The sequence below is a fragment of the Passer montanus genome, unplaced genomic scaffold (assembly GCF_014805655.1).
Source record: "Passer montanus isolate IOZ18808 unplaced genomic scaffold, ASM1480565v1 scaffold3, whole genome shotgun sequence".
In the NCBI taxonomy this organism is placed as follows: domain Eukaryota; kingdom Metazoa; phylum Chordata; class Aves; order Passeriformes; family Passeridae; genus Passer; species Passer montanus.
The window spans coordinates 14869100-14888889 of NW_024367707.1; the positions used below are offsets into that span (position 1 = coordinate 14869100).

The following is a 19790-nucleotide window of genomic DNA, read 5'->3' on the forward strand; positions in this document are numbered from 1 at the left end:
CAGCACAGAGGTTAATGCACAACTACAACATGCAAAACATTATCAAAGAAGATGTCGGTGTATGGCGCCTTTGATTCCAAGTTGCAATATTTTCATTATAATTTCCGTAATTCTTTTTTGAGCTGTATGTAAGGAAATGGCTTATATTTCCTGGTCTTTCTGTACTCATAGAACTGTACTTTGAGGTCTGTCTCTGGTTGCTTTTGTTCTTTGTTAGAGTACCAGCCCTTGAAGTGGAGGTACTTGAATGGGCACGCAGAAATGACAGCTACCCAAATGTGGCCAAGATTAGCAACGAATAAATCATTGGTGTGTGGAAAAGTTTAAAGAAAAGTGCATTCTGTGTTTTTTAAGAGCTTGGCTGAAAGAAACTGTATTTAAGTTGTCTATTTTTGGCTGAAGATGTGTAAATACAGAAATAATATTGTTTGGAGACAAAAAAAATTATGAGAAAGCAAGAGGGCAGAAAAATTTTTGTGTTGGGACATCCACATTGTATGCTTGCTATACATAAAAATAAGAAGTATTTACACTAGGCAAATATGCAAGCTTTACAAACATAGGTGGCACTTACTTACATGTTTTCTCTTGCTTTTGTTTGAGCAGTGTTCGTGTTCCTTGAACATGATGAATATATTCATGCTAGCACAGTGGCTGGGTAAGCCAGCTCTGGAGATGCTTAGCTTTGAACAGTGTGAACCTGAGCAGTGTTAGATGTAACTAAAGATTTGCTGATTAAAGAAAACACCTCTAAGAACCAAGTATTTCTTTATTTGGCAAAGTAACATATCATTGTTTTTATTAGCAATAATTCACAATTATATCACTGCAAGAAACAGTGAATTACAATTCTATATCTTCTTGTGATTATCATTTGTACAAAAATAACTGTAAAAAAATCTGATAAATTGCACAAGAGGACTAGTAAGTTGTAATTCTACTGCCTTTGCTCCTGCAGTTGGTATTCAGGAGTAAGCCTGTCCTTCCTTACAAGCTTATCTCTTCTTACCCCACCTTCCCACAGGGACATGCCTGGTCAAGAGACCTGTGGTCTCTCCCCGTGGGGGCTCCCAGTGGGCTTCTGCTCACAAGTCAACATCACTGCTGCCTGCAGATGTCCCTGCCCTTGCTCTTAGTATATCCTCACTACTTTCATTCTTCATTTAATTGATGCTTTCTTCATCTTTTTGGGTTTTTTTTATTTTTCAAGTTTTTACCACCCTTGCACTACCACTTCCCTGTCTATACTCCTCCCAAATTAACAACCTACTTTTAATTTTTTTCCCCTCATTGGTCCCATATTTTTTACACTCAAAAGTTATTTTTTCTATTACCTAGGCAATATTTTCTCTAATATGGTATTTCCATTACAGTTGGCTGAATGAGACAGCCTTGCCTCCAAGGGCTGTGTTTTAATCCTGTGGGTCTCATTGGGAACATTAATGTTACACATTTCTGGACAAAATTACCATACTTTACTCCTGATTCTCCAACCTAATTCTAATTAAGCAGCACCTCACCTTATGCACAGAAAGCTTGCACACCAGTGCAATGGTGTAGCTCATTTTGTGTTTGCACAAATGTCTGCTCTTAAATAATGTTCTTCACACTCAGTGTTCCCATCAAAGGGTGTAGCTTCCCATGAGGGTGAGACTTGGACGCTTAGCACAGGATTCATCTCATGTGAAGCTGGACATCTGCTCTGTAGACACGTCTCAACCAGTTACCCTATGCTACATCTCTAATCTCCTTACCCTTCTATGATGAGATTTAGCTCTGGTGACTGAAATTGATCTGATGAGAGACTCTGGGTGATCTAAAACAGCAGGCAGCCAGATGTTGTCCCTATATTGCACAAATCTTAAATTAGATCCTATAAACCCCATTTCTAGACTCTGCCTAAACTCTAGACTTCGCAGGGATTAGTGGGATTATACATCATCCAAAACATGAGAATGACTTAGAACTGAAAGGCTTCTCAGCAGACACCTTCATTCTTGAGGGCCACTTCTTCCAGCTTGATTACACAAATCCTAGAATACCATTCTGGTGCAGGCACACTTGTCTTCATTTAACTGCATACTGAACTAGTCAGGAGATTCATCTCCCCATCCTTACACTTTCTACAGGGGGTGGATCTCTCTATGGAAGCTAGTCCCCTCCACCCACCTTTGTGGTTGAGAGAAAGCAGTAGGAGCTTTCTGGGAGAGATGCAGTCCATCAGTTTAAATGCCAGTATAAGGATGGGATGAAGCATGTCCTATAGCTGCCTTCTCACCACTGACCAAAAAGGCTCCTGCTCAGATCAAAACAGCCACATTGGGTTGTCACCATTAATGTTATGTTCCCAGAAATCTGTTTTCCTCAGGACATAAATAGTTGAGGACTTCAAGGTACATTGTCCATTTCTAAATTTGAAACTTTCAGGCTTTTTGCATTCTAAATATTGACTATGTCCATTTGATTTCCCTTAACCTCAATTGTGAGCCCATGGGTATAATTGTTTTTGGCAAAATTCTCCAAGAATCCTTAACAGACTTATTTTTGAACATTAACAAGCTTGTAAACCATACTGTTGTAGACTGTAATCCCCAATAAAGTAAGATCAAACAACATGTAGTGATCTTCAAAAAATTATAAATATTCTAGATATTTGTAATAGTGGAAGATAGTAAAAAATGCTGCATGTGACTAAAAGTTCCCAGAGTCATTCCACTAGCAGTTAAAAAGTGAAGAGGTGGAAATTGGGTAATAAAAAAAGCCCAAGTATAATCAGGAAGAGTTATATTATTGCTGGTCTCAAATGCTTTCCCATTGTGTTCCCTACCTTTGGAGAATCTTCCAGGATTTTTTCTTTTCATTATCTGCAGAATCTGTGTGCATAAAAGGATACAAAATGAGAAAATAATGGAAAAAAAAGCTTCCTAAAATTGTGGAAGAAAACAATTGTGTCCCCATATTAGCTGCTGGTATTGTTACAGCATGCAAATTGAAATATTGGATGGTGGATAGTACACAAACAATGGACCTTGAACTTCCATTTGAAATAAGCATTAGCAGCCTCCTCCATTTTTTTCTTACAAGTGCACAAATATCTTAACATAGTTCTGATTCATTTTCTATTTCCTCCTTGACAACAGTTTACCAAATTTAGAGTCACTATGCTAATTAAAGAAATAAACTTATTGTTCTCATTATTTTTTTCTCAGTAGGAGAAACTAAAAACCCACATGATCAAATTACTGTATCTGTCTGTTACTCTTAGTCTGGGATATGCTGTTGTTTACAGCACCAACAAAAAACAGATTCTAAAAGTTCAAAATTGATTGTTACTAATGGCAGCACTACATAGCACAGCTCTCCTTAAAGTATACCCACATTCTCCAGAGGAATATGGTCACACAGGCCATAATTCTAAAAGTTCAAAATTGATTGTTACTAATGGCAGCACTACATAGGCCAGGCATCTGCACAGCATCCAGAAAAATTAATAGAACTATTCTCAATTTCAGGAAAGGAACTGTGGGGGAAAAGCTGTTAAATGAAGGATACTGAGAAAAAGATGCACATTTCATCTGCAAGTAGGTTAATAAGAAATAAACTCCATGGAAATAATGAGTTTTATTTAACTAAAAAATGGACCAACCTGAGCAAACTGCTGGAGTTTATGAATCTGTCTTGATTTAATATTTCCTCTAAACAATAGCTTAAACATAAATCAGAATTCATAACATGACACAGAACTCTGCTACATCCATTAAATAATTTCCTGAATAAAACATCTAACCTAGGTCAGGGCATGGTTTCAGTTTGGTGGACTGCGTTGATCAGTATGAAAACTCTACCTTTTAATTAAACATGAGAATTAAATATAAAGCTGAAACAAAAGTGTTTTAGTATATAAAAGTACTTGAGATGCAGACATGAACCTTTGACAAGCATAAAAACTTGTTTCGGGAGCTTAGTATTTCTGTGTGTTGTAAGATTAAGAGTCTGCTGTACAAACATGACCAAAGCAGGACTTAGGTAATGCCTGGTGCCTGCTCCACACCTTTTATTCATTTGACTGCCAGGGAGGTATCCCAATCCCAGAGCTGTGTTTTCAGGCAGTGTGAAGGTGGAAATGGATACCTGAGAAATGTGACCAAAAAACCTGAGGTGTTCAGCAGAGGATTGCTTAGAGCTTCATGGCAGCTTTGGTCCCCTCCCTGTTTTAGCTCCTTAGGTCAGCCCTAGAGGCAGGAATAGCAGCATCACTGACTGTTTATGAAACAACACAGCAGTTCAGAGCACCCTTCCTGTTTTGGAGCCTTGTTTATATCCCTTTCACCTCCCTTTAAAGAGATGGTGGGCTCCAGCTCTGAAGGAGGCAGAAAATGAAGGCACTATTTGCTTTAGCCAACAGGAGAGCAAGTGACATAGAGCCTGACTCTGTACCCTACAGCTGGGTTGCCTTGAGTTTTCATGTGAGGAGGAATGCATGTGAAATGCCTGAATGAGGGATTCAGGTTTCCTGTAGCCACTAGATTTAGTCCTTCTCTCTTTTTCTTCTGAGTGTACTAATTATTCACTGTGGGCCAAGTCAGGTTCAGAAATAGTGATGAGAAATCCCTTCCTCCTTTCCAGATTACTTACTAGGCTGCTGGGTCATTTTCAGGGGTTCAAAACCATGAGCTCCAGTGGGCTGCAGGCTGGTCTTCACAACATTCCTAATCATTAAGTTACATTTGTAAAAGTCACACCACAGCATGCACAGCATCTCTGCTGTTCAGGTTTCTGAACAAGACTGACTGTGGCTGCTGCATTCTGTGCAGGCGCTTGCATGGAATATAATCTGAGTTTGCCTGCCTGTTGAAGTCCATCCAAGGATTTCTTTGGAGCAGAACATATTTTGTGATCCATATATTTGTGGCCCAGGCTAACGTGGTTGTGGTCAGGCAGGAGAGATGTAACTGAAGACATTTACTTAAGCTGGAGTGACTTCTAAATCACAGCGGTTGACTGCTAGCAAGTTTTTTATTCCTCCAGAATAGGTAGCCATAGAAGAGGAGAAAGCAGTGGCTCATGAATTTGAACATGATACCTACATCTTCCTTTATGTCCACCAATAAATATTTCAAAATACAGCAACCATTTGGAGCATGCATAAAAGGATGTGCTGCATTGTGACCTAGGACTAGTCCATGTCTCTAAAGAATCCAAGCAGCTGCACTTCTGTGATACGATATCTATTGCATGTGTCAAAAAAATACATAAGATACTGCTCAGCATCAAGCTACAGTGTTTTGAAAATGTGGGGGGAAATAAATGAAGTAACATTATATTTCTTGATGCTGATCTGCAAGAACTGGACAGCCACTCATGGGTGCTTCTAAGGATATATTAAAGAAGTTTCAGCTGTAAATCCTAGATCTGATCCTGGTCTTTGCTTTAGCAGTTCCCAGCTAATCAGTCTGCTAATCAAAGCTGATTGCTCTGTTTCAGATATTCTGGCTGATATCTTTTAACTTTTGTGTTATGTGTGTTCTGATTTGCAGGGTGGAAAGAAATACACAGGACCATGTGGGGGCAGAGACTGCAGTGGAGGATGTCAGTGTTTCCCTGAAAAAGGAAGCCGTGTAAGTAACATTTTCCTGTAAATTGTTCTTGAAGGTACAAGTTCAATGCTATATATTTTGCTATAGGTGGACTTACATTAGACTGCTAAGAGTGCTAAAACCATTATTCTTTTTCAGGAAAAAGTTTCTGTTGTTTCATCTTACTTTCTCACAGGCTTGTAGATTTGAAGAAATGCTTTGTTGTGAATGCCTTGTTAGGCTATGTAGCAGGCACTTATCTCAAAGATGAGGGCCTAGGGACCTAACAGCCCTGACAAGCTGATAGATGAGAATGATTAAAAGATACCATATACATGCATGGGATACAGACATTTGATGATTTTAGAGATCTTTTCCAACCTAATTGATTCCATAATTCTGTGATTCTATATGATTTCCACTACAGCAAGAGGGAATCATGCCTGCAAAACCTGAAATCCCTGCTGAAAGGAAACTGTTTAGAATTCCTGGCATTATGTTGTGGCTGATAGTCTGTTCTTCGTTTTGGGAACTAGTGAGGAATGAGGCAGAGGAAAGGAGATGGGGTGGAGGGGATTAGCCACCTGCCACAAAGAGCACTGAGAAATAGGGCAGGGCTCCTATCCTGTATGGCTTGGAGCCCTGGCTGGCAGGCTCCTTCTGTACAGCTTGGTCTTCTGCAGCTGAGACAGTGACTCAGCCTTTTCCATCCACCCATCTCTAAGAATAGGTCAGGCAAGAGATGTGGTGGCAGGTCATGTGCTAGTTCTGCTATCACAAACCTCATAAGATTTTTCAGTTCTCTGCCTTCTGTCCACACAGCCAGCCACCAGTTCTCATTCCCATTGCATTCCTCAAGCTTGACTCCACGTCTGAGTGGAGGGAGAGGTGGTAGGAATGTCACAGTGTAGGTGGGAGGCAAGGAACATTGCTGTTTACAGAAGAAGTCCTGATGTCTCCATGGAAGTCAGATGATCCTGGGGTCACCATGCCATGGGGACTGTAATGGTTATACTCCCATGGCCTGACCGTGAGCTGCTCATGATTTGCTTTCCATTACAATAACCCAATGGCAACCTGATGATCTGAGGACAAATAAGCCATCCCCTGAGACACAGCTTCCCATGGGGCTCCCTCCCGCTGTTACTGCCTCACCTTCATCATCCAGCACATGAAGTTTGGCAAGTGCTTCCTGCCACTTCCCACTTTTGACTGAAAATCAAAAACTGATGCTGTAAGATGCTTACTAGAGTTCATGAAAATATCTGTTGCAAAACTACCAGCTTTCCAACTGAAATGTTTTTCATGCTCCTTATTGACTGAATGACCTTGAATTTCAAGTTGCCAAATGAGAAAGAAAAAAGAGGCAGTTAAACAAAACTAACTGCATACGTTGGAAAAGCTGAAAATGTGAAAATATCACAGTAGAGATGCAGTCAGGTGCCACTGACAAGAAGCTCCCTGTGAGTTGCTTCCTATCTAGACTGGGAAAGTGAGGGCAGATTTTATGTACTTGCTTACCACTCTCAGTTTTACCTCAGGGAAGTAAGTAAACCCACTTATTAATGAGGTTGGCCTCCCTTTAAACAGATACTCAAAAAGAGAAAAAGGATATGCTACAAAACATAAATTATATTATACTGCTTGTGGTTAATTGTGCAAGATGTGAAAAAGTATTGGAAAAAGGGATTTACAGAATTTTACACTTGAAAAATCATATTTTATCTTTCTATATTTTACTTCTCTGAAATGATACACCTCATTCTGATTTAGCATACACTGCCTGTATTTTGTGTCTGCTGATCTCTTCAGATGTCACAACCTCTGTTAAACATCTGGTTTAAGGAAGAAGATTGGCCTTTAGAGTCTAGTCAAGTTTGGCATAGCTTCTGGTCTCATGCTAATCCTCAATGGGAATATTTATTTTCACAAAACCTCTGTATAATCTGGCACGGCACACGTTCTCTGTTCGAGGTGACTCATTGCATGCACAATAGACGTCCTGCGTGTTTGCACTTGTAAGAGTGCCTGAAGCAGTCTGTCAGAGCCTGCTTCTGCAGTGACTCTCCAGCCCAGGAGCTGTCACTTGCCTGGAACTCAGGTAGGAGCAGCACTGCAAGGGTCTGCAGCCAGCTGTCAACCCTGTCGTCCTCTGGAAATTCACACTGTCTTTGTGACAGGTCTAAAACCAGGCAAATTAAAAACATTTTATTTGGATTGCTGCTACTGAATGCACATCAGGCTCTGTTGAATGAAGTGAATTCATAGAAGTGGTAAACACAATTGCAAACTATGAAAGGAGTGAAGGTCTGCAGAAACACCCGCTCTTTATTTATTTGTGCTTCTACTTCATTTGTTGTCATTGTAGTCTTAAGAAACAGCATTTAAGGAAATAGGCTTAGCTTTATTTGTTATCTTAATCCAAAAAACTTTTGTTTTTAAAAAAGTTTTTTTTGCAAAATATGCCCACTGGTATCTCCTGGGACTCTGTGCTAGATGCAGAGAGGCACTGTCAAGATGTGTGGAGATGCATCCTGGCTTTGGTCATTTGGACCAGGTCTCTGGGTGCAGGGCATCTGGAAGCCCTGTGCTACTGTCTACACTGCTTTTGGTTCAGGACTGGTAAGGATAGGCACAAAGGCATAGGAAAGTTGAATCCTGCTTCACAGGGGCAGTTTTTAGGGGCAAAAGGCAACCTAGCATAAATCAATGCACCCACCTAGCCAGCCTACCGGAAAGTGGTATGTGGTTTTAGATTTTCCTCTACTCTATTTTGGCTGGACTTGACCCTGCAGCCTCTACTGGGCTCAGACACAGCTGAAATCCAGTGGGAACAGAAAAACAAAACAGCAGAAGCATCATCTGCCCACTGTAGTGCTGGAGGAGCTGCTGCAGCATCTAGCCTGCATCCTCCTGCCTCTCATCTGAGCTGCTCCCAGGGCTGTGAGGACACCTGCAAATGGCACTTTCTTCTTCATTCCCAAAAGGAAAGATGGTCAAATCCAAATGTGCAGAGAATCAGGACATTGCTGATAATTGTGTTTGTAATTAACAGCAAATGCTGAGTTGTTTCTTGAGGAAGTTTCTCCAAAGAAATGTCTCTTGGGCCATACACAATCCCATTGAAATTCCCACCTCCAGTCCTGCTTTGTGTTCAAATCTTCATAGCAGAAAGAGTGAAGTTCCTTCTGCTGGTTTTGTTTTTCCCAGTTTTTAATGACACTCTAGTGTTTGTTCTTTTCACTGCAGCCCAATTATGTTCCAGTTGTGTTTACCGTTAGCTGGTTACAAATGTCCAGCCTATCTAACCATACTTTGCATTTAGGTAGATGGCTGGAGTTGGGGCTGCAGGAGCCGGTCTTGGGGACCAGCCTCAGCCTCATCTCCCCTTCTCACAGTAGGCAAAAACTCAGTGGAGTTGCAGTGCAAATCAAAGCTCCTGAAGGAGTGTTCAAATCCACATTACAAGAAACCATAATATAAGCCTCAGTTGAGGACGCAGAGTGAGAAGACAGAGGAAAGACAGCAGACTTTTCTCCCTGAGACAGATTCATCTTCTGTCTTCATAATTTTCTTCTATGGCAACTTTTCCTAAACTGTTGTCCTACAACAAGAGACTCACCCTGTCCCTAAGGTACATTTGGAGAGCACAATATAAGGAGTACACAGATGCCTGGGTACGTGGGAAAAGAGTAAAGGGAAACACTGATATTGTATTGAAATTTTGGTTTGAATGAAATGGAAAGCCTGGATTAAATGAATTTTTTTTAATTTTTTTTTTCTTTTTTCCTCAAGATTTTTATTGCAGCTCCTAAAATCTTGAGATTTATAGTTCTTTGCAAACCATGCCTTGCTCAGAGAACAATATATGTTCCTTACAATTTGTTAAACATTAATGCACTTATGTAGGAAACGATAACTCCATTCAGTACAATGGCCAACTGTTTGACCCATTGAAGTTCAAAATCAGCCTCCCTTCATAACCGGCCTAGAAGGCTTTGTAGAAAGTGGAAGTGAGTAGAAATCTTTTTGATCTTTCTGTAGAGTGAGAAATTGCACTCTTTTGTACTTCCCAAGTACAAGCGTCTAACAGTGATCAAGCCATTTAGCCATTGTTTTTGCAAGAGGCTGGAATGATGGAAACTGAAATTATAAGACAGCTTTGTGTCCCCCCATAAAGGCTACTTCTTGGGAAAGCCCAAACATTTATTTTTAATCCAGACTGAAATGAATGTTCACTAGCAGTCTTTTACAGATAGCTGTTCTATTGTTTTCACTAATGCAGTGGCCAAGGGTAAGCTATTACCAGTACACCTATAATTACTTCTGTCTGCTTTTGGATGCTTCACAGTTGGGAAATCTAGTGTGTGATATTTGCTTGCAAACATTTTCCATACAAGTTTAAGTCTTAACACATGGGCTAGATTTAGATGTGTTTCTTCATAATTAAAAACAAGCAACAACAGAATAGAACATACAAATATTCTAAAGTCAACTCCATTATTAAATTATAGGGAAGTGTTTAAATCCAGTAAAATAATTTTATTAACTGTTAGTGTAATACATGTATATCATAATTAACTGGCTTCCAGGCTGGTATAATGGCAGTAGCTCCTTGTAAGTCTGTTGGTGTAAACTGATATATCTGATGAAAACTGATATTTACTTTTTTTTTCCCTCCACAAAATAATAACATTAGAAGCATCTTCTTAGTTATTCATCTAGCTCACTATTCTGTTCCCAAAAGTGAACCTACCGTAAGAGATGCTCTTTACAGGGAGCACAGAGTTCTGGCAATTTTCTGCAGTCCATTCACTTGTACCCAAGATAATCCAGTTTAAATGTTCCTTGTATCTGTGTTTCATCCTGAATTTGTCTAATCCTTTTTTGAAGCTACTGTAACTGTGTGTCTTTGCAACCTCCAGTGGCACTATTTAAATTATATAAATCACTGCCTGACCTGTTCTAAGCAAAGCTCCCTCTGGTTTCCTCAAATACCCACTATTTCCAGTACTGGGAGATTTCTAGTAGGTCTGTGTTTAGGTTACTCACTGTTTCCCTAATTTTGTCAATCTCAGTTATGTTCCCTCACAGCTTTCTCTTCTCCGAAAGGGTGAGTCACAGCCTTTTTAGGTTCTCTTTTGAAGATGACACTCTAGCCCTTAGTCCCTTTACTCTCTCTTCTGTGACAGACCAGAACTGCACCCATCCATTTTGGTGGGGTCCTTCTGGATCTCCCAGCATGAGAAATCACCAGATCTCCCCATTCCTCAGCACCAGCATCATATTTAACAACCTAAGAGAGATTAGTATCATCTGTAACTTGGATGTTTCAGTCCCTTCTGTAGATCACCATAGGAATCTTTGCAAAAAGAGTTACAGCAGGTCTCTGAGAGTACCCACTGGTGTTATGTCTTTATTTCAAAATGTGACCATCAGGTACAATTATTTTCTTCCTACATTTTAACAGCCTTCAGTCCATAAGAGCACCTCTCTTACAACCCCAAGATATTTTATTTTAAAAGCTTAAGTGAAACATTTTATAAAAACAGTTTTGAAAATCCAAATACATTGTAGTCACTAAGGCTTGCTTTACCACGCTTATCCTTGAGCTCAGTAATTGGGTTCCTTAAGGTGGACTACTGCCTTGCCAAGCAGGAAAGTCAAATAAACTGGCCCACAGTTCTCAAAGTTTCCTCTTGAGCCCCTTTTCCACATGGAAGCTTGGTTGGCACCAGCCCACTGGTGCAGTGGCAGTTTGTAATGTTGGGTTGCACACTTTGGCCAGCAGTTCTGCAGTTTCACACTTGAGTTCCTTCAGAAGTCATGGGTGAACGTTCCCACTCGTGTTCACTCAGTAACACCTGCCTGACCTGTTTTATCTACTACTTCCTTCATACTTACCTGAAATTATTCTGTCTAAAGGAATAGAGACCTTCAGCAGTGAAGACCTCTGCTGAGAAGTCACCAAGTTTTCTCTGCTATGGCCTTACTATCGCTGAGTGCCCCTTAGGAGCCCTTGGCATCATGTGGTACTGCTATTTCCCTTGGTGGCTTCTTGTTTTCCTTTAAACAACTTTTTACTGTGGTTGGTCAGCTTGGTTATCTTCTGCAAAATTTTCTCATTCATTTTTACCCATCCTAGTTGCCATTTATTCTTGATCTGGTTTTTGTGGGCTTTCCTGTTCATTTCAGCAATTTTTTAAATGCCAGCCCTTTTGCCTACAATAGCCTCCTTGGTTGTTGGTTTGGTTTTTGGGTTTTTTTTATGAGCTGCGCAGGGTTTTTATTGAACCATTTTGCTTTCTTTTTGATATGTGACATAGTTTACTGGGATTTTTAATACAGTGTTTTTGAAAAGCCTCCAGGTTGCTTTAGGCTTCTTGCCTTTTTGACTGCTTTTTCAGGCTTTTACTATTTTTGTGATTTTTATGTATTTCCCCTTCTTGAAATTGGATATCTGTGTGATGTATTTGTTTGGCTTACTTTATCCCAATACACTACAACATTAAATTCAGTTCTATTTTGAAGCTCTTGCAGAGCAGTTCTCCCAGTAGTACCTCTTGAAGAAGGTCCTGTGCAACACTTGAGACTAAACCCAGAGCAGCATTCTTTCTTATGGGTCTCAGTGTTTATTGTGCTAAGAAAAAGTCAGTTAGTGAGTCCAAAACTTTTATTTCCTTATCACATTTGGATGAGGCATTGTGCCTGACAGTATGTGGGTAGTTGGAATTGGCCAGTATTGCTACCTGACCCAGTTGTTCAGCTTCTCTAATTTCACTGAGTATTTAATTATTGGCGTCTTTAACAGAGGAATCCTAAATACAAACAAAGTCCTACCCTTTGTTATTTCTACCCACAAGGACTCCTAATGGTCCCCTCCTCCCTGAGTATTTTTTTCTGTAACACTTTGTTGTAGCCTTCAAATGTTGTGCTGTTTCCCTGTCTGTATCTTATTTTCTATCATTCCTGTAAATTAGATGGACTAGTCTATATATGCTACTGATTATCCTCCTTTCACCAGCATGACATGCCTTTTATATCAGGGTTGTCCTTTATTGCCAGGTAGCATAATTCCATAATCTTATTCCTTAGATTTCTAGCATTGCTGTAGAAGCATTTACAACTTTTGACTATTCTCTGTTGCAAGCACCAGTCAAGTGGAATTGTAAATGGTGTTATTTACATTACCTATTCCACAAAGTTGACCAGGACCCCAGTTTCCCACTGAGTTAACCCCTTTGGACACCCCTGTTCTACTTTCCCTCATGAGGGGTATAATACAGAATTGTGACCACTGGTCACCAGTCCCTTCTACCAGAACAAATTCCTATCTGGCCATCTCATGGGCTCTGCTCTCTTTGCACTTAGCAGGCCTTTTAGTCTTCTCACCTGTTCCAAAACCAGCTCTCTGTGACAACTCATCAAACCTCCTGCTGCCATCACCTTCTTTGTCCTCTCCTGGAAGGTTCACTCTGTCCCAGGTGCATCCTCACACCCAGCAGACATTAGAGTCAGCCAGAGCTTAGAGTTTATCAGGGATTTGATCCCTTCTTCTAGGCTGATCATCCACCTTCCCTCTGACTGACAACCCCTAAATACTTGTTAGATCAGCATCAAGGTTTCGTGGGAATTTTTGGATGGTCAGCAAGACAGAAGAGGGTTGGGAAATGTCCTATTTGCTCGCCAGTGTTTGCCATATACAAAGCTTTGGGAGTGAACTCGACCTCATATCTGCTAAAGTGTTGTGAGATTCTGCAGCAGAATAGGATAGAAGTACCAAAAATTGGTGCTTCAAAATCTCACATTGCTTCATAGACAAGGTTAAGTCTCTGGAAAATTCCCAGAGGAAAAGCTGCCCTCTGAGGGAACAAATTTGGAGGAGATGTTTTTAATCGTAACAGATTTAAAAATAAAGTGCCTGTGGTATTAATGAGCTCTGTACATGGGACAGGATGACCCTCTTCATTATTCCAATGCTGTAATTAAGTCTGGTGTGGTACTTCAAGATTTAATTTTCTTTTTTTCTCTAGTCAGAGTAGTAGAGGAGAGCAGCTCTATTGGCAAAAGACAGGAAAAATGTTACTATAAAATCTGTTTAACAGTGTGAAGCTAAATTCTGCTTTCAGATACATGCATGCAGTTTTCTTTTGCACATGTGTGAAAGTGGTTTCAAATGAATAAGTTTATACTTTTAAAACTCAGCCTTACAAGGTCTTGCCAGCATACACAAATGCCTGAAGTCTTGATGTTGTTCCACAGGTACCTAAATCTTGGGTATAAGGCTTAATTACATTAACTGTTAGCAGCAAATAGAGCCACAATCTTTAGAGTTCACTAGCAAAGACAGACAGTGTACAGGTTTGCTTGACAAAACTTGAACTTTGTCAGTCTGAAACTTGACATCTTTGTGACCTAATGTTTTATTTAATGAACATTGCTTTACCTGGGCTACACTGAAAATTAATCAACCATGTAGTGGGATAGTTATGTTGTTTGCTAATTGCTGTCCTTTAGTAAATGTGTCTTGACATTTTTTTGAGTGAAATATGCATGTTTCCTTTTTTTTTTTTTCCCTAAGCTCTGTTTATACATGTTTAATCAACATCAGAGATCTTTTTGAACTGGGGGATGGAGATTAGATAACTTTCCCATGAGCAAGAAGCTCCACTTCCCATATATACATTCTACACAAAATCTAAGATTTTTGGGAGGCAGTGAAAGGTCTTCCTCAGAATCTCTTTCAAATAAAAAAATGCAAGATATATTAAAAAGCAAAGTAGGGTGTTTTGTTTCAGTACATGCAGGAGTGCAATTAAACGTTCACACAGAAATCACATTGTAAAGAATATTTAAAAGATAGAATAAACTCAAATGGAGACTTTCTTTCAAATCAAACAAAATATGCGTATTGACCAAAAATTATTTTTTCAGTCCTTGTTACCCTTTTGTTCTTTTGCAGAACATTTCTATTTCAACCAGATATAAAATATTGTTTGATTCCATAAGTAATGTATAGAAATGGTATTTATTTGTAATCCAAAGGAATAGAAGATTTTTTAAGCCCTTGGTAACAATTTGCACTCCCTGCCTTTTGCTCCCGCCCTGAAAGCAAAATTCCTTCAAAGCCTTTTCAAATTAACTGAACAGAACTGTATGCAAGAAAAGAAGAATGATACTTTAATTAAAGATAGTCCAAAGGACGCATTCAGCTTTTAATTTGCATTTTCAGTTTAATAATTTTAAATTTTCCTGGATTGACATACATTATCTCTAGCAAAATAAGTGCAAGGTATGTAGCATTCATGCAGATACTGCACCTTCCTCCTAAACCCCAAGGTTATACCTGTAAAGATACTTCTATGACCTTGTATCAGAAACGTTTGCAATCTCAGCTGGTGTGATGAGAAAACAATTCAACAGCGTTGGACAAAGCTCAAGAATTTGTGTCATCAATCAGAATGAATGCCAAGGTTGCAGTTTAAACAAACTTATGACTGAAGTCAATATGCTGGATTAACTATTTGCATTGTAGATTCAGCTCTTCCATTTGAAATTACACCATCTGATGCCTTTTGCATTACCTATGTGATCTGTGGATTTATGGGCTTCTTACACTCATTAAAAAACAAATCTTATGGCAGTTTGCTAATAAATTGAGAAGGTATTTCACTGATATTTCAGGAATTTATTTTGAGGGCAGCATTTTTAAGAGTGTATTTGAACATCTGTGTTTCACAAGTTTAAATGAGAGATGGAGAGAAAATGCAAGAGAAATCACAGTAAGGAATCAAGAACCATTTTATTTCAGAAAATAAAAGAAGACTTAAAATTTAATTCTAGAAAAGTTAACTCTAGTGAAGAACTAATAGAAAGGAGACTTGCTGGAGATGAATAGTGCAAAGTTAACTTTGGTGATAATAGCCAATGCTGAGATAAGAATCCTTTGGATGCAATTCACAACCATTTAAAAATATTGCCATACCTTTTTTCTTGAATGGCTTTTTTTTTTTTATCCTTCCTGTTTTCCTATTATATCCTGCAAGTGTATTTTACCTTATTTAGAAAATAAGTACCTGAAGTTAGATCATGTCATGAGTGTCTACTCTTCTGTCACCTTTCCACTTATTGGGGTCAATAGTGTCTGCACAGCACAGCAGAGTACATCCTCCTGTACGTATGTATGAGTGTATGGATGTGTGTGTGTGTATGGGGGGGTGTGTGTGTGTGTGTGTGTGTGTGTGTGTGTGTGTATGTGTGTGTGTGTGTCAGCTCTGATGGGTAGAAATTTCCCACCATGGGGTGCTCATAGTGCCAAGGGTTTGATTCCTGCATGGGCCGTTTCCTCAAGATTTGGACTGGATGATCCTTATGGGTCCCTTCCAGCTGAGAATATTCCATGACTCTGTGTCATTGATCTTTTTGTTTGGTTTTCACATATGAATTTCACTTCATTAAGGAAATGAAATGCACTGTCAGGATTGTTTTCAGAAAAATGTGTTGTCCATTTGGTTAGACCGTCAGGCTTTGACTTCTAGCACTCAGCTCAACTACTGCACAAAAGTATTATTTGTGCTTTCAGCCAAGTTTTGCAATTTCTGCTTACTGTGAGAAGAAGTTTAAAGATAGAGCAGTGAGTGTATGATGGTTTTACTCTGTGACTGGGTAGCTTACACAGGCATCCAAGAGGGATAATCCAGGTCATCCTTTAGCACTTAAATTATACTCCAGAGATTGTAAATGTTTCTCATGACATATGTCTGAGGCTTTACAAATTTCTCAAATGGTGCTTGTTTCTATTTTCTGTATTTTTGTCACATGGGAGCAAGTAACATTGACCCATTTTCCTTTTGTCTGCTTTGCTAAGTACCAAACTATTAGTGGAATCCTTTGAGTCTGACCTGGAGAGACCAGGAATGTGGGAATGGGCAGGCTGTCATCTCAAACAGTATCTGCCGAGGCAGACTGAGCCTGTTCTCAGCATTTTCTTACTGACACTTAAGAAAATAAATGTTCTTTATTAACCTCAGTTAGTACAAAAGGTTTCCAAACCATCTTCAGTGTCTTTGCATAATGAACCAGACCATTGAAGTATATACCTGAGTCTTTCCATTACATGTGTTTGGAAAAGGATGACAAATGTTAAAATATATTATATTGACCATTAGATAGGAACTTTGGAAGCATGCAGAAGAAAGATCTTGAAGGATAGAAATCTGTGTTTTAGACACAGGGAACAGCTCTAGCCAATGAATAAAGCTGCAAGCCCAAACAAATAAAGCATCCGAGCAGCATTTTTTCTCCCACAGGCTGAAACTATTTCTCTATGAAAAGACTGTATTAGTCTGTAAAATTCCTTCCTGTCTACTGCTATCACAGCAGTAGATGCCCAGCAAAGAAAAGCACTTTGGGGTTTTTTATGGTTTTGATTTGTTGGGTTTTTTTTGGTATAGGTCATAGTCGTTCAATTAAATTCTGTGTTTACCTATTGCTTAGCTTATTACTTAGCAAAACTATTTTTTGTAAATACAGTATCACTGGTTAAAGATATGTTATTCGCCCTTATAAACTTGTTGAAACCAGGCTTATTTGTCCCCAAGACTGTTGGCAAAGTCTAGCAGAGGTGTAAGAGCAAAAAAGAAGGTTGTACTTCCTATCCTCCCCAGTACAAATTGTTTCACTCCATTCAGCATATGGCAACTTGTATAGTCTTTCTGTCCAGACAAATAAAGATTTGGATATGTCTGTATTATTTAGTCTCATCCAAATACCCCTTTTTCTCTATAAATCACCTTTTGGCTGTTTTTCAGTTTCTAGACCCCCTACTTTTCTCTTTCTTTGGTGAACTGTTATCTACTCTCAAGCATGCAACATCTTTTCCTTTTCCATTTCACCACCGTTTATCTGTTAAAGGCTTCCTACAAGGGACTTCCTGTCTTGATAGCCTGGAAGAGGAATGAGGGAAGCTGGTTCTGAGATGGAGTCTCCCTCCTGTAATGCAGGATGCCATGGTCTTTGCAGCTGTCTGGGCTTGTCTGTGTTAGGATATGAGCTCCTGGGGCAGGAGCTGTTAGCATGTGGCTCTTTGTATGGTGCCAAAAGCATTGCTAACACTTCCAGGTTTGTGGCAGAGGTAGCATCATGCAGAGAGGCACAGTGACAGCTTCTTTCCAGTGGACAGGGACTCCAGCAGCAAAGGGCTCAAAGGATCCATGTGACACTGTGGGTGTTGGACCCATATATATTCCTTTTTCCAGTATTTAATGGGTATGCACTGGCACGCAGATTTATGGATAAAATGTTTTTTTCCACAGGAAACTCTTCAGTTCACATACGACTGTGCTGCTACGGCAGAGTACCCCTTAGCACTGTGAGACTACCCCCCTTTCCATGACAGTCCTGCAGACAGGACAAGCTAGGTTACATGAGCCCAATCTTGACCTGCAACTCCTCCTCAGAGAGCGAGGCTGCAGGACCAAGGAGGGGTGGGCTCCCTGAGTGAGGAGGATGTTGTTGCTGTCCCCTACAGCTCCTCATCCTTGGCCCCTGCCACTGGAGCAGAGGCAGAGGTGGATGGGCAGGCTGAGGAGAGATCCATTTGTTTTTCTTGTTGTTACAAGACCTCACAAACCAAACTGTGGAGTCTGTGCTCTGCTGCCTCATGCCTGGTGCTGCCAGCAAGGTCTCGACTGCCCTGCACAGCTGCAGGCACATAAAACTGCTCGGGATTGCCTGAGCCACAGCTCCCCTGACAGCTCCTCCCTCTCCTCCCCTCTCCTCAGCTGGCTTCCCTCCTTCAGACGGTTGCAGAGTTGGTTTTGCTAAATGACATAAGGTTATAATAAATCAAGTGAGAAGATCTGTGTTGTGCTTCCTACTGTATAGGAGAGGTCCATATGGTTTAATTGTTTCCTCTGTATGTCAGATATATGTGTATAAAATCTCTGAAGTCATGTGTAACTGCCAAGATCCTATGGTGTGGTTTGAAACATCTTTGCAGTGAACTCTCAAATCCTGCAGATGTGCTATGAAATATAAATGTAAAATGGAAGAAGTCAGATTATCCAGTTAAACAACAGCACTAAAATTAGAGAAGAGTTGATGGAGCGATCCAGAATTCAGCACAGTGGAGGAAGGGGAAAAAAACCAGAAAACTTTCTTGAGGCAGAATAGAGTTTTATCATTAAAGGAGATGGGAGAAAAATATTAGACACATCCTCACACCCTCACACCCCCCACCCTACCCTCCCACCCTGAAAACATCAGAGCAGCCTGAGGAGAGAAACCATGTCAAAGACAGATCCTTAGTGAACTTTAAAGCCATCTGAAAAGTGTCATCACAAAACATATCTGCTGATACAGTATTGGCCACCATAGAAAATTCTGCTAGGCCATGTAGACCTGTAGACCCAAGATCCTGGATGGGTCTGTGCACAGAGCCACAGTCAGTGTCTCGGCAGGGAGCTGCTCACCCCTGCATCTTTAGAGCTGTTTTCTCAGGGCCTGTCAGGCATGTAGAGGCATATTTTCAATCTGGCACAATGGCTCAAGCATCTCTAGAGTAGGGAATGGTAGGAATGGTATGTGCTGGAGTGATGTTAAATGTGCAGGACAGCTCCGTGGGATCAAGCATGTCTGGGGCCTGATCTGCAGTGGTAACCTTAGTCAAGTGAACTAGAGAACAGGCTTGCTTCTCCTGCCAACATCCTTCTGTGTCCTACCTCTAAAGATGCCTGAGCTATTCCAGATACATGGGAAGTAGAGAACAAGTCTGTTGGGGCTAGTCTGGATCCATGACTACCACCAAGACCAAGGAAGATCAGGTTGCTTCATGAGGAAGCACCCATGGGAAGAAACAGAGTGTCCTTGGGCTACCCCTGCAAGTGACCCTGGCACTGCTCCAAGGTGCCAGCACTCAGCAGGACACCTCAGCCCATGTCCCACTGTGGTATATGGTGTGCAGAACAAGAACATGCAGAGGGGTGGGGGTGCTCCCCCTCAGGGGATGGAGACCCTCCTGGCCCCTGCATGTCCCTCCTCAGCGTGTCCAGTCCTCTCTGGAGGGCACATGACTCTGTTGCTACAGGAGTGCTGCCCTCTCTGGTAAGGTGCATTTATAGCTATCAAAGATGGCTATACATTAGTGCCACAGTAATAGTTTTATCAAGTCATAGTTTCTGCTATACAATACATGTCATGTGTACATGAAACCAA

At 40.4% G+C, this 19790-nt stretch overlaps 1 protein-coding gene across 2 annotated transcripts in view; it reads left to right on the plus strand.

Annotated features, from left to right (window-relative positions):
• COL4A2 (collagen type IV alpha 2 chain) overlaps positions 1-19790 on the plus strand; it is a 141010-nt gene that overhangs the window by 35033 nt on the left and 86187 nt on the right. For both annotated transcript variants that reach the window (XM_039714218.1, XM_039714217.1), the window contains exon 4: positions 5538-5618. In XM_039714218.1, the coding sequence (XP_039570152.1) occupies positions 5538-5618 (81 nt within the window). The remainder of the gene's footprint in view (positions 1-5537; positions 5619-19790) is intronic.